Raw genomic sequence first — 13,556 nt, 5'->3', positions numbered from 1 at the left:
TCTGGAGGTTCCAGCACGCCGCAGCCAGCTGCAGCGGTACCGTCTCGTGTAGGACGAGACTCAGCTCTTGGGGGCGGCTTTATGATGTCACTAAGCTCCAAATGTGTGACCCAGAGCTCACCCTTCAGTTTGCTCTTTTCTCCATCTTTGGGCTCTAGAAACAGCACAAGTGTTTGAAAGCGACATTGCAAGGGGGCGCCCACATCCTCAGACCAAACGTGCAATCGGCCCTCTTCCCACCCTCGGTCAGAGAGCTGGGGCTTCTCCAGTGGATGCCGTGGTCCTGGCCTAGTCAGGTCCCTGGACCACTCCTCTGCTGTCTGCCCCATGAAGTCCGGACTTCCCTCGGAAGCCCCAGGATCATCTGCAGCTATCTGAAACTTGCAGAGATAAAGGCCGTTTCTTGTGTCCCTACCCTCAGACCCTGCTCTTCAATTACGCCCAACAATGTCTACCTCCCAGGTGTCTGTCGGCCCTTTCAGAGCCATAGGGACAGGGTATTCGGTGTGTGACAGTGAGGGTAAAGTCCAGTTGCTCTCTGGCTTCTGTAGGTCTGCCCTGTGCCCCCGGAGCCAGCAAATGGCAGGCAGACACCTCCACGCAGAAAGGAATAGTACAAGAGCATCCTTCTGTTACACCTGCTCCCCATGCAAGATGACTTCCTGCCACGTCCCAGCCCAAATTGTTAGAATGAGTCGTTCATCTTCTACCTTCCCCGGCCAGAACTGAAAATTCTCACCTCTTATTTTCCCCTTTAATTTATTTTTGAGCACTGTCCGCCCTTGTTATAAATGAGCAGCAGGACCTCCCCAAGTCCAGCCCCGGACCTTGTTCCTGGGGTAATAGCCAATGCTTCCTATAGGTGGGAACTTGAATGTCAAAATATTTAGAGATGCATCCTGGAACTAGTTCTTCTCCGCTCTCCTCCTCACCCCTGGGGCCCCGCCCTCAGCAGGCTGACGTTCCTAATTCTGTTGCCCTTAGGTTGTATTCTAATCTGTTTGCATCATTGTTTGAGAGCACTCTGCCCTGGAAAGGGTGGAGGAGGGTGGAGAGTGGGCCTGGGAAGTCACCCCAGAACATTGGCCCCAGGGAGTCTCTCGTGGGATGAAGCTACAGCCCAGGACCAGGGCTGGCATGGTGGTCAGTGTCGACCTTCTCTCTCCTTCGGGCTGCAGGAGGTGGACATCTACACGGTGAAGACGGAAGAGCTGTCGTTCACGTCTGCGTTTTGCCTGCAGATACAGCGCAATGACTACGTCCACGCCCTGGTCACCTATTTTAATATTGAATTTACCAAGTGCCACAAGAAAATGGGCTTTTCCACAGGTGAGCTGTCTTTGGCAACCCAGCCCCTTCTCCTCTCCCAACCTTCCTGGAAGCTGTGTGGGAGGTGACCGAGGCTGGCGATGACTTGGGGGAGGGGCCTGGCTTCGGTAAGCCCTCTCCAGCCGTGAAGCCACACAGCCTCATGCTTTCTGCTGCCCAAAGGAGAAGGTAAACCAAACTGTGGCTGGCGTGGCCAGGGCTGAGAGTGTGCTGGGTGATGGAGGGAAGGAGGCAGGGTCTATGGACAGGGTACCCTGAGACTCTCATGTGCAAATATTTGTTCAATTAGCATTGATGAGTATTCTGTGCAAGGGAGCAGGGTTACAAAGTTGAGTAAGGCCTCTCTCTCCACTACCACACCACCATGAGAGTTGGCCTCTCTCCAAACAATTTTAAGGGTGTACAAGTACAGGTCTGCACACCCCCTTTTCCTTTTTCTTCTCAAATAACTGTAGACTCAGAGGAAGTTGCAAAGACAGTGCGCAGAGCTCTGTGAACCGTTGAGCAGCTTGCCGATGGACAGGACAGTGTCAGACGGCCCCTTCTGGGAGAGCCTGAGTTGGGTTGCTATCCCTCCTGTCCTCTGCTACCATTGGATATCCTTGGAGTACAGAGATTAATATTCTGTTTACCAGAGCCATCAAGTGGTGTAGTGGTTAAGGTGCTGGGCTCCCATGTGGTTGACCTTGGTTTGAGTCCTGGACCCGGCAGCTTGAAACTCAGGCCGGGTGCATGTGTGTGCATGCCCAAAATTCTAAGAGGATAATGGAGGAGAAGGGATTGTGGCCATCCCTACTGGGGGGGGAGGGGGCTTTCTCGCTTTTTCTCTCTCTCTCTCTGACTCTCTGGTGAGCCCATGAGCCCTATAACAAAAACTCTCTTAAAAAATAAAACAAACAAACAAGCAAAAACCTGGGAGACACTTGCATAGTTTCTCAGAGATCACTGCTTTTCTTTTTTCTTTTTTTTTTTTAAGTTTTTGCTGTGGGACACGTACACTCATCAGAGACAGAAATAGAGAGGCAGGGGCAGGGGGAAGTGAGAAGTCACCTCTCAGGGGGAAGGCCTCGATGCAATCCCTTCTCTCCATTCTCTTCATGGGATTTTGGGCATGCACGCACACACACCTGGTGTGATTCTCAAGTTGCCAGGTCTGGGACTTGAACTGTGAAGCTGGCCATGTGGGATCCAGCGCCTTAACCCCCGTGATACCTGCTGGCCCAGTACTACTTCTGTAGTTGTCTTAGTAAACAACTACACAGGATTTCAGGGTAGGGCATGCCTTCAGCCTGTCCCCTTTCGTGATTACCAGCCTCCAGCCAGAGTAGAGATCGCATCTCGTCAGGGCCGCATTCGTGGCTTCTAAGACAGCGTCCCAGATGCACCTGTCACGGACTATGTGCTGTGACTCCTGCCCTTGGGAACGTCTCATGTTGACCATTGTGGGAGTCTTTCTGGGAATCAGGAGTATGGGTTTTCATGGGGCAGTGGGTGTGGGGACACAGGGAGTGAGGAGGGGAGTTCTACCAGAATTCGTGGTTATGATTACTCACTTCCCAAACCCAGATGACAAGGACCGCTCTTTACTGTGAACAGAGGGATCGAGAGACATGACTCGTGCTCAGAGAGCTTCTATAGAACTAGTGTCTCCTGACCACCGTGACCACGCTCTTCTCGTCTCCGTCAGCCAGGCAGGTGCTGGTGCCTTCCTGCCCTCTGGAAAACCAGAGCCCCCTGACCAGGTGGCCACCAGCTGCTCCCCTCCCCAGAGGGCAGTAGCGAGCTGTCCTCCTGGGGCAGGAGCAGCTGGCAGGGAAGGGAGCATTCCCGTGACCTTGGAGGATGGGCAGGAGGCAGCTCTCAGGGCCGAGGGAGCTGAGGACGAGCCAGCTCAAGGACTCGGCTGGATCAGGAATTAGGGAAGGGGCCACAGCATTGGTTCTGCCTCTTCTGTCCCCAGGAGATGGTCATGTGTGACCCAGGGCCAAAAAACTGTGGGTGATGAGGAAGTTGGTAGGCAGGGGTAGAGAGAAAGTTCTGGGTTTCTGAGGCCGGGCTCCAGCCCTGTAGCTCTCAGCCAGGGTTTCCTCTCTGTGAGATGATCTATTTCGAGTCCCCCAAGCCGAGCGGGTGCAAAGCCCTGTCTACAGATGGCTCCCCGGCTCTGTGGTGAGGGTGACATTCGGGGTGTCCCACTTGGAGGGGGCCTGGTGAAGCTCAAGTCTAGTATCAGAGAAGGCGGCTCTGGACGGCCTGAGAGATGGGAGGATGGCCCATCAGGCCTCTCACCCTGCGGCTCGTTTCCCTCTTGCTCTCTGGTCACTCCACTGTCGGACCACGCGGGCCCTGAGCCTGCCCCGTCTGTGTAGTCACAGTGCCGAACCCTCCCCTTGCCACAGTCAGCACTCAGATCCTCAGGCCTCACCCCGCACCTATGGATTCCAGTTCTAGGCCTGGGGTCTGTGTGTTAAGATGACCTCCAGGGGAGTTTGAGAACCACTGCCTCCCAGGAGGCTGCCCTGAACGAGATGGCTGACACGGGACAATGACTCCCTTCTGGATGGGCAATTCTATCTCCTCACTGAGGCGTAGCTTCTGATCTCACTTCGGCTTTCTGCCTCCGGGAGTCGTGTCTGCAATGCTCCCATTTAGGTGGAGATTGGGGGAAATATTGGGTCGTCAGAAAAGTCACCATGCATTTTTGCATAGAAAAACATACATGGTGACTTTTCTGACGACTCAGTAATTGGCTTAGTTGCTTTCTCAGCCACCTCGGGCTGCAGCGTGGGGTTTTGTTTCCAGCCCAGAGCAGGATTCTTTACCAGGTCACCTGGGCCTGCCGCCTATACCCTGACCGCCCTCAGAGTGACTCCTTTCCAGTTCTGAGCACCTCAGACACGCTGACTTACCTTACTCCTGGTGGCTGCCCCATGACGCCACTGGGCCACGCTGACTCAGGTTTGCCTCCTCGTTCTACTTCTAGACAGAACGAACACTGTGAACACGCCGCCTAGCTCAGTAACCGGAACGTGAACAAATGATTAACTATGATGTAGAGAGTAACTAGAAATAAATTTATGATTACTACGACTAGAAAGTAAATACATTCATTAATATTAAAAATAAATCGTTACCAATTAGAACATAAATACAGTATATGCAGTAGAAATGCATTATTAATTAGTGTAATATAATTGTATTTATAATTAGTACATGTAACTAAGTTGATTCTTATTTATATGATAAGCTCCTGGGAGTTCAGCACTAGCTCAGTGATGAAAGTGCTACCAACACTTTTGCATCTGACTGGGTGTCGCGCCCCAGGCTCTCCCATGCTGCCTCTAGATCAACATCACCCTGAAATTTTGCACTCTTATCTCTTGCTTTGCTTTTTTTTTTTTTGCTTTTGCTATTGGGCACATACGCTTGTCAGAGGAGGGAGAAAGAGAGAGACAGGGAAAGTGAGAAGTCACTCCCCAGGGCACGAGGCCACACCACTATCCCTTCTCCTCATTCTCCTTTCTGGAATTTGGACACACACACACACACACACACACACACACACACAGCATGATTTTCAAACTGCCAGGTCTGGCCCCATCTTGGAACATAGTCTTTAACTCTTCAAAAGCTTATGAACTCCCTGGGGAATGAATTCCAAGAAAAATGACTACATCCAAGAAGAACCACCTGCCATGCAGCCGTTAGGAAGGTGAGGCAGGAAGCAAGATTGCATTCCCTGTGTGAAAACACCAGGGGAAGTCTTGTGAGAGGCCCCGCTCTGTCCCCAGCGCTCTCCGTGTTCCCAGCCCGTCTGTGCCCTCTGCTCCCTCACACGCCATTACTTACCTGAGCGTCTTCTCACTTAGGCTGTAAGGGCTCAGGGCAATGGGGAGCTATGTTCCTTGCGGCTGCTATTCTAAAATGTGTTTATTCACCTTTAAAACGTTTTCAATTGACATGTATTTCTTCCATGAGCGACAGAGACAGGCCCCCAATAGTCACAATTCCCACCCCACCCCCAGTTTGGCTAGCCAGGATTGTGGGCGTGTGCATGCCTGGCGTGTGCAGGGAGACCTCAGGGCTCACCCTTGAGACCCAGCCGTGTGGCTTCAGCCTCACAGAGAGCTGCATGATTCTGCACGGCTGCGGCTGCCTCCGCATGGGTAGAAGCACACCTGGGACATGATAGGTGCCTAAGCAGAGTCTGTGGAATGGCACGACGAGGGAAATGCACGAATGCATGCCTGCTTTTGCACTCGGGATGCTGTGAGCGGTGCTGCTCATGCTCACGTCTAGCTGCAGAAGAAAAGCTGTCTGTCATTTGGAACCTGGAGACGAGACTGATGGGGCCTGGGAGCGGGAGAGCAGGTGGGGCACATGGGGCAGGATATGAGGAGCTAGAGGACATCTTGGCCCTGGGAGAGTCGAAGGCTGGTTGGATGATCTAGGTGCACACGGACTGGGGTGGAGGAGAGGAGGCCTCTGAATGGCGTCCGCAGCCCTGGGCTGGGTGCTCACCTTGTGTGCCACTCACCTGGCTGCCAAGTGAGAAGGCACAGCTTTGCAGGCTGAGCCGTCGGTTAGGGTAAACGAAATCATAGTTCACTTCATTAAGTGATGGAGCACCTGGAGCGATGGCCTAGCATACCCCGCCGTGGGGCTGATGTGCTGCAGACCACCTCCCCTGGGAAACGGCCCCTCCGTCTCTCTCCGAACAGGACTCATGCACACAGAGTGTGTCTCTGGCCATTGGGTCCAGGACTCAAACCATGGGGTTGGTCATATGAGATCCAGTGCTAGTAACCACCAGGCTGTGCCTCGCCCTAGTTTATCTCTCAGTTAAGAAAACTTTTAGAGCCAGCAGGTGGCATAGTAGTTAAGGCATTGGACTCCCACACGATTGACTGTGGTTCGAGTCTCAGACCTGGCAGCTTGAGACTCACACTGGGTGCATGTGTGAGTGTGTCCAAGATCCTGAAAAGAGAATGGAGGAGAAGAGAATGCGGCGTGGCCATCCTCCCTGGGGGGTGATTTCTCACCTTCTGACTCTCTGTCTCTCTCTGCCTTTCTGGCGAGTGCCCTGTAGAAAAAAAATATCTCTAACCTCCCCCCCCCAAAAAAAGGAATACATTTGTGGGCTTCCCCTGCAGTCCAGTGGTTAAGGGAGCTGGATTCCACATGGCTGAAAGGTTTGAATCCCTCCCTAGCATCTTGAAAACATGTCTTGCGTGTATGCATGTGTGCTCCAAATCCCAACAGGATAGAGAAATGGGGGAGACCGAGTGACGGTGTGATCACATCCCACTGGGGCGGTGTTAGCTCCTCCCCTCTCTGTCTCTCTCTGGTGAGTGCAAATGCTTTTGCAAGTCAGAAAAAGGGCTGCTAACTATACCAAGGACATGGGTATAAACCCCAACTACTCTGAACACACAGGAGGCTTGGCCACCCTCTGTACACGATGCTTTCCCCTTCTCATCTCATCCTCTCGAGAGCTCAGGGGATAGATATCATGACCCGTCATCTATGGATGTAGCGCTCGAGCCCAGGGGCACAACACACGGCCGTGACGACATGGATGTTGGAAACCGGGCCTGTCGTTGCCTAGCGAAATGTCTTTTCCACTGTCCTACCAAGGGACGCAGAACATGCCTGGTGACGTCAGCCGTGGCCGGGCTTCTGTCACGCCTGGGAAAGGTTTCAGTCTTCGCAGGCCGGCCCTCTCCCGATCTGCCAGATTTACGAAATTCACATCTTTTAGAGGCAAATCATCAGAATTTGAATGTTTCCCTCAGACACTTCGTTGGAGAATTAGGATTGAGAAAATTGGTTTAGACAATTAACCACGGCTAATGTATCATCGTGAAAATACAATGTTTGGAGAGGTTCTTAACCTTTCTTCTAAATTATCTTAAAATTTGTTTGTTTATGGTGTGTGAGAGAGAGAGAGGGTCATCCCCTGTCGCAGTCCTCTGCCCCAGGCTCCCAGCTGGCAGGGCTATGGTCCATGTCACTGTGCCTGGTTCCCGTAGGATGCTCCAGGAACCGAACCCAGGCCTCGGACTCAGCCCCAACCTCATGCAGTGCTGCCCTACCGCTTGGCCATGGTAGCCAGGCCTCTCATTCTTTTGAGGCTGATGTCAAGGCAAAAAGCATTTGTTTCCAAGCCAAAGCTGGCAAGTGTTGGGGTCACCATCAGAGACACTCCTGGGCTGGCCAGTTCAAGCCCGGGGGGTCTTGGGTTTTCACGAGGTATCCGATCAGGAGGCGATTGGAGGCCCTTTGCCCGAAGGTCTCTAGGAGCAGGAGCGACACCTGTCTGAGCCGGTGTAGGGGGGAGTGGGGGCGAGAGTGCTGCCGGTCACACGATACCATTTTCACACAGCCGGAAACTGGCTTCTGACACTGGATTCGAGGCAGCCAGCAGGGAGGTGTACCGAGAGCAGGTGGACTCGGTCTGCAGACAACAGGTCCTTGGAGGCCAGCGGCGCAGACGAGTTTGGGAGCCCACGGGCTGAGAGACTCAGGCTGTGCACCTGTGGTCCTGCCCGTCCAAGTGCAAGCGGCCCTTCTCCCGCGACCTCGAGCGTGCATTGATGTCCTAAATGCACACACCGAGATAGTCACGTCTCCACCCAACCACCGACATTGGATCAAGCCAGTTCATTGTAAAGGGCAGAAAAAGAGGCTCTTTGTCATCTTTAAAATAGATCTTGGGGTTTTGAGAAACTTTAGAGGTCACCTGTTCCATTTTGGTACATGAGACGTTCCCAGTGAGGGTGAGGCAACCCTAGTCCTGAGGTGGATTGAAAATCTGCTTCTCAGAATTCCCAGGGACTAGCCTTTGTTTTGTCCCCCAAACCATACACATGGCTGCATATAACTCTTCCCATGTAACAATCTTTTTCTTTTTCTTTTTGGAGAGGTTTTTCGCTATAGGGCGCATGCGCTTGCCAGACAGACAGAGAGAGACATAGAGACAGAAAACGAGAAAGCTCCCCCCGGGGGGATGGTCACACCGCAATCCCTTCTCCTCCATTCTCCTCTCGGGATCTTGGGCACGCACGCATACGCGCCCGGCGTGAGTTTTAAGCCACCGGGTCTGGGACACGAACTGCGGTCAACTACGTGGGAGTCCAGCGACATAGCCATTACGCTAACTGCTGGTTCCCCCCATGTAACAACCTTAGAGGTGTTTGAAAGGCCCATGTCATGTTCTCCCTGAGTCTTCTCGTCCTCAGTGCTGGTCCTAAGCAAAGAGGGAATGCTGATGGGGAGGTAAGCACGAGAACTTCCCACACACTGAGTTCTTCTGCAGTCCACAGAGTCCCCAGGCCCTGGCGTCATAGAGTATCTGTGGGGAGCCAGAAGCTTCATTCTGTTACTCAATTACAGATGGAACACAGTGGTCGGCCCTGAGGGTACAGCAGGAGGCAAGGCAGGCGTGGCCCCTGCCTGCCCAGACTGGGTCTTGCAGAGGATGCAAACAACTTGGGAGAAGGGCATTTCCACTGTAGCATGATGGACAGCGTGATAACACAGGCCCAGGGCATTGTGGGATCCCTTAATCCAGGTCTAGGTGGTCAAGCAAGGCTTCCCAGAGAAACTGACCTGGAAGGATGAGGAAGAAAGAGGCCAGTGAAGAGGGAGGAGCAGTGTTGCAAAGACAGTGCTGTCCTGGAAGGTGGCCTGTAAGATTCGCCACTGCCACTTAGGGAGAGGATGTGCTGTGTACTGAGCATGAGTGGGTGAGGGCCGCTGCAGGCTCACTGTGACTGCAAATCACGCAGGACGAGTGGCCTGTGCACCAGCGTTAGGCCGCAGAATGAGAACCATCCCTCATCTCCTTTTGATCCAGTTAGGAAGGCACAGCTGGCATCTCACAGTAGGCCTGGACTGAGGTATTAGGTTCAGTTTCTGGGGACTGAGACACAGGGAAGATAGCTACTTGTAGGACTGAGGAGCCAACGACCCAGACATGGTGCAGCTGTGGATTTTTTTTTTTTTTTGAGAGGTTTTTGCTATAGGGCGCATGCGCTCCCCAGACAGACAGAGAGAGACAGAGAGACAGAAAACGAGAAATCACTCCCCGGGGGGATGGCCACGCCGCAATCCCTTCTCCTCCATTCTCCTCTAGGGATCTTGGGCACACATGCACATATGCCCAGATTGATTTTAAGACACCAGGTCCAGGACACGAACCGTGGTCGACTACATGGGAGTCCAGCGACGTAGCCATTATGCCAACTGCTGGTCCCAGTGGTGGAATTTGCATAAACCAGTGGCCCCAATTTTTTTGACATTAGTGGGGGGTGATGTTTGGGGACAACTCAAGCTCATTATGTTTAATGTGTACTTTATTCCTGTTATTATTATATTGTAATACATAATGAAGTAGTTATACAACTCACCATAAAACAAAATCAGTGGGAGCCATGAGCTTGTTTTCCTGCAAGTAGATGGTCCCATTTGGGGGTGACGGGAGCCAGTGAAACCGGAAGTTTCTTTGTATCCAGTCTACTCTGTAATCGCATTTTGATCGCTGTCACTGAAGAAAACGAAGGAAAAAACCAAACAAACATCAACTCTGTCACTGAAGGAGAGAAAACTCTGTCACTGAAGAAAACTGCAAATCTGCAAGGAATTGATTGTTTATAGTTTCTGTGCAGTCAAACCTCTCTGCTAATGTTAACCGATATTTGCAGCTGCTCCCCAGTGCCAGCGTCATAGCTCAGCTCCACCTCAGACCATCAGGCATTAGTTCTCACAAGGAGTGGGCACCCGAGATCCTTCACATACACAGATCACGATAGGGTTTGTGCCCCTGTGAGAATCTACTGCTGCCTCTGATCTGACAGGAAGCGGAGTTCAGGCAGTCATCCGAGCAATGGGGAGTGGCTGTAAATACAGATGAAGCTTTGTTCGGCTGGCCCACTGCTCACTTCCTGCCGTGCAGCCTAGTTCCTGACAGGCTACAGACAAGACTAGTGGCCCGGAAGTTGTGGACCCCTGGCATAAACGATGCCATTTAAGGGGAGGTAGGATAGCCTGCAATATGAGTTTCTCCTCGACACTCCTGAAAGACTTCGCTCTGTTAACTAATTTAAAACTGTAGCATTTTGAGGTTCATTGGTGTTAACGAGTTCAATTGGTGAGAAGGCCTTCATCATCCACCCCTTGGCGTACATGTGTAGCATCAGCTTGTCTCTCTCCTGATCTCCATCAAATGCTCCCTGAGGGAAGGGGCATTTGATGAGGGGAGGGTTTGTTGGGACAGAGCGGGGAATTCTGGTCAGGGCTTAGAGGCAGGGCTGAGCACCGGCCCCGACAGGAGTGCTGGCTGGGGTGGGGTGGGTTGTTCACTGAGTCCCAGGACTGTAGAGCCTTGGCCTCAGCCCTTGTCATCCTCTCACTCTCGCCTCCCAGCCCCCGATGCTCCCTACACCCACTGGAAGCAGACCGTCTTCTACCTGGAAGATTACCTCACTGTCCGGAGGGGGGAGGAGATCTATGGGACCATATCCATGAAGCCAAATGCCAAAAACGTGGTGAGTGCTGAGGCGGCTTTTTGTGGCTAGGGTCACAGAGGATACGGGGCCTGCTTGCCCGGGCTCCTGGGTGTCTGGCACACAGTCTGGGTGCAAGGACACTCACACAGTAGGCATCTAGGATTGGCCATGACTAGATGTAATGAAGGACTCTAGCCTTGGCCCTCGAGACCCCGCAGTTGGAGGCTATTTCTGGGTCCCCTTGGGGTGCTGTCAGCTCTGCATGTGAGGGCTTCGGGAACAAAGGTGTATCCTTACTGGGTTCTGCCCCATTTGGGATGTGCTGGACTGGGAAGGACAGTTTATTTTGGCCCCAAAAATGTTTGGCTCATGTCTCTTAGCTGGCCTGGTGGCTTAGAGAAGGATTGCTTTTTTTTTTAAGAGAGAGATTTTTGCTATAGGGTGCCTGCACTTGCCAGAGACACAGAGAAACAGAGAAGGAAAGTGAGAAATCACCCCCCGCTCCCGGCCGGGGGAATGGCCATGCAGCAATCTGTTCTCCTCCATTTTCCTCTTGGGATTTTGGGCATGCACCCACAAGCATCCAGTGTGTGTTTCAAGGTGCTACTGGGTCTGGAATTCAAACCACGGTTGGCCAGGTGGGAATCTAGAGCCTTAACCACCGCACCACCATGCTGGTCCAAGAATGATTGCTTTTGAGCAGCTCTCAGTGTGAGCACACGCACTGGAAGTCTCCAGAATGCTTTGAGGATTATGCTACAGAAGACTTACTGCTCCACGCTGGGCCAGATCAAACCAGAGGGACATTTTTATATTAGAACATGAAAGATTTAGCTTAGAAATCAGAGACCTTCCTGCGAGGATAATGAGGCACTAGCGTAGTCACCTGGAGCTATTCAGGGACTCCTTATGGCTCCTTCCTAGGAACACCTTAGCCACAGGGGCTGATCAGGAGGCCTGTACCTGAGGAGCGAGGAGCGGGGCCACCACCTCCCACCAAGACTAATGCTGTGACCTTTGCCCTTTCTTTGCAGCGAGACCTCGATTTCACAGTAGACTTGGATTTTAAGGGACAGCTGTGTGAAACATCTGTATCTAATGACTACAAGATGCGTTAGCACACGTGGGAAGCTGCAGAGAGCGAGCGAGAACAGGAACTCATCTCGATCTGCCGCACTGTCCTAAGGAACGCTGTTTGCAGGACTTCCACTCCAAACCAGAGCTGTCAACTCTGCCTTGCGGATTGGTGAACTCACCAGGGCTCCCGTGGGCCCCACCACTGGACAGAGGGCTCCCAGGTCCTCCGCTCTGCCCTGGGACCCCCTCACGGAGGCTTTGTTGTCACCCACAAAGAGCGGCCTCACGAGCTGTGGCTGGGGCTTGAGGTTGGAAAAGTCCCCATGTACCCCGTCCTTCTTAACTGTGACTCTGGATCTTCTGAGTTTTGCATGCTGCAGGCATCTAGGGCAGATTGCTTCCACTAGAACCTGGAGACTTAGTGTCTTTGATAGCATAAGCCAGATTTATCGTCCGTGTGGTGGCGTGTGCGTGCGTGCGTGTGCATACAGCATATATATTAGTTTATTTACCCTCGGTCCCTGTGTATGCAAGCATATGCAGCCACGTGGGTATATTTATGTGTTCATTCAGAGGGGTGTGTGCGCGCGTGCGTGGGTGCGTAGACTATATATCACTCTCAGAGGAGATTCTGTTGCTTTTGAATAGGAATTTGTTTTGTGATTAGTTCTCCCCTTCCCTGAACAGATGTTAAACAGCTATGAACCTTCTCTGTACTAGCTCTGGTCTTCTTCTGACTAGACTGGGCTCTGAACCCTGAGCACAGACCCGCGGACTCTGGGTGTTCAATAAACACACGTGAGAACAAAGCCATGGAAAGCCTGTGTCGCCGGTGCTCTGGAGTAGGGGCGGGGGCGGAAGGGCTGAAGGGCTCTGCAGAGCAGAAAAACAGAGTCAGCAGCACCTCCTGCCTGCCACCTGCTTCCAGGGAAGCTGAGGCCGGAGCAGCAGGACTTCGGGCTGTTCTGGAGTGTCTCCCCTGCAGACTCTCAGAGGTCCTGCGTAAGGGGGTAGAGAGTCCTGGAACACAGGTGGGAGGGCAGGGGCCGTGAGAGTGCTCCAGGATGGCAGGCTCGGTGTAGCCTGGCAGCCACACGTGGCCCGGAGACCAAGTGTGGCAACCGAATCTCTAGAGGATGGAAATAGTGGGTCATTAGGAAAGTCACGATGCATTTTCTTCTATGAAAAACGCGTCACGGCTTTTCCGCAATACAGTACCATGTTCTTCTCCAGGCCGGGTGGAATGTTCGGTTTGGTTTAGCTTCTGAGACCACAGCCTCATCTATGTGGTCTCTCAGGAGAGACACGACAGTGCTGGGAGGGAGGGGAGACCGTTCGAAGGTGGCAAGTGCAGTGAGGGCCCCGGAGACAGCAGAGCCCTCAGGCCTGACTGCACCGGAGCAGGGAGTACTGCAGAGACGTGCCCTTGGTAACAGGAGCCGAGTCCAGAGGCAATGACTGGGGTACTTCCACAGCCCTCTGGTGGCCGCGGACTTCTGCGACTCCCCCACAGTCCTGGGAGTCAGATCCAGGCCTTGCCCCACCGACTTTGCAGCTGAGACCGCTGAGCCCCAGGGCAGAGCAGTGGCGTCCTTGGTCCAGCTGAGCCAGTTCGATGTGCCTTCTACGGCACATACCGCC

General features: G+C 52.9%; 1 protein-coding gene across 4 annotated transcripts in view; it reads left to right on the top strand.

Annotated features, from left to right (window-relative positions):
* The window catches only part of PRMT8 (protein arginine methyltransferase 8), a 111,857-nt gene extending 99,136 nt beyond the window's left edge, over positions 1-12,721 (top strand). For all 4 annotated transcript variants that reach the window (XM_006172038.3, XM_006172039.3, XM_014585675.2 and 1 more), the window contains 3 exons: positions 1,179-1,329; positions 10,756-10,877; positions 11,873-12,721. In XM_006172038.3, coding sequence (XP_006172100.1) covers positions 1,179-1,329; positions 10,756-10,877; positions 11,873-11,956 — 357 coding nt within the window. In that variant the 3' untranslated portion in view covers positions 11,957-12,721. The remainder of the gene's footprint in view (positions 1-1,178; positions 1,330-10,755; positions 10,878-11,872) is intronic.
* Positions 12,722-13,556: the final 835 nt, after the last annotated feature.

The sequence above is a fragment of the Tupaia chinensis genome, unplaced genomic scaffold (assembly GCF_000334495.1).
Source record: "Tupaia chinensis unplaced genomic scaffold, TupChi_1.0 Scaffold150288_1, whole genome shotgun sequence".
NCBI lineage: Eukaryota > Metazoa > Chordata > Mammalia > Scandentia > Tupaiidae > Tupaia > Tupaia belangeri.
Note: the sequence above shows the minus strand (reverse complement) of the source record. Positions and strands in the feature narration are given on the sequence as shown.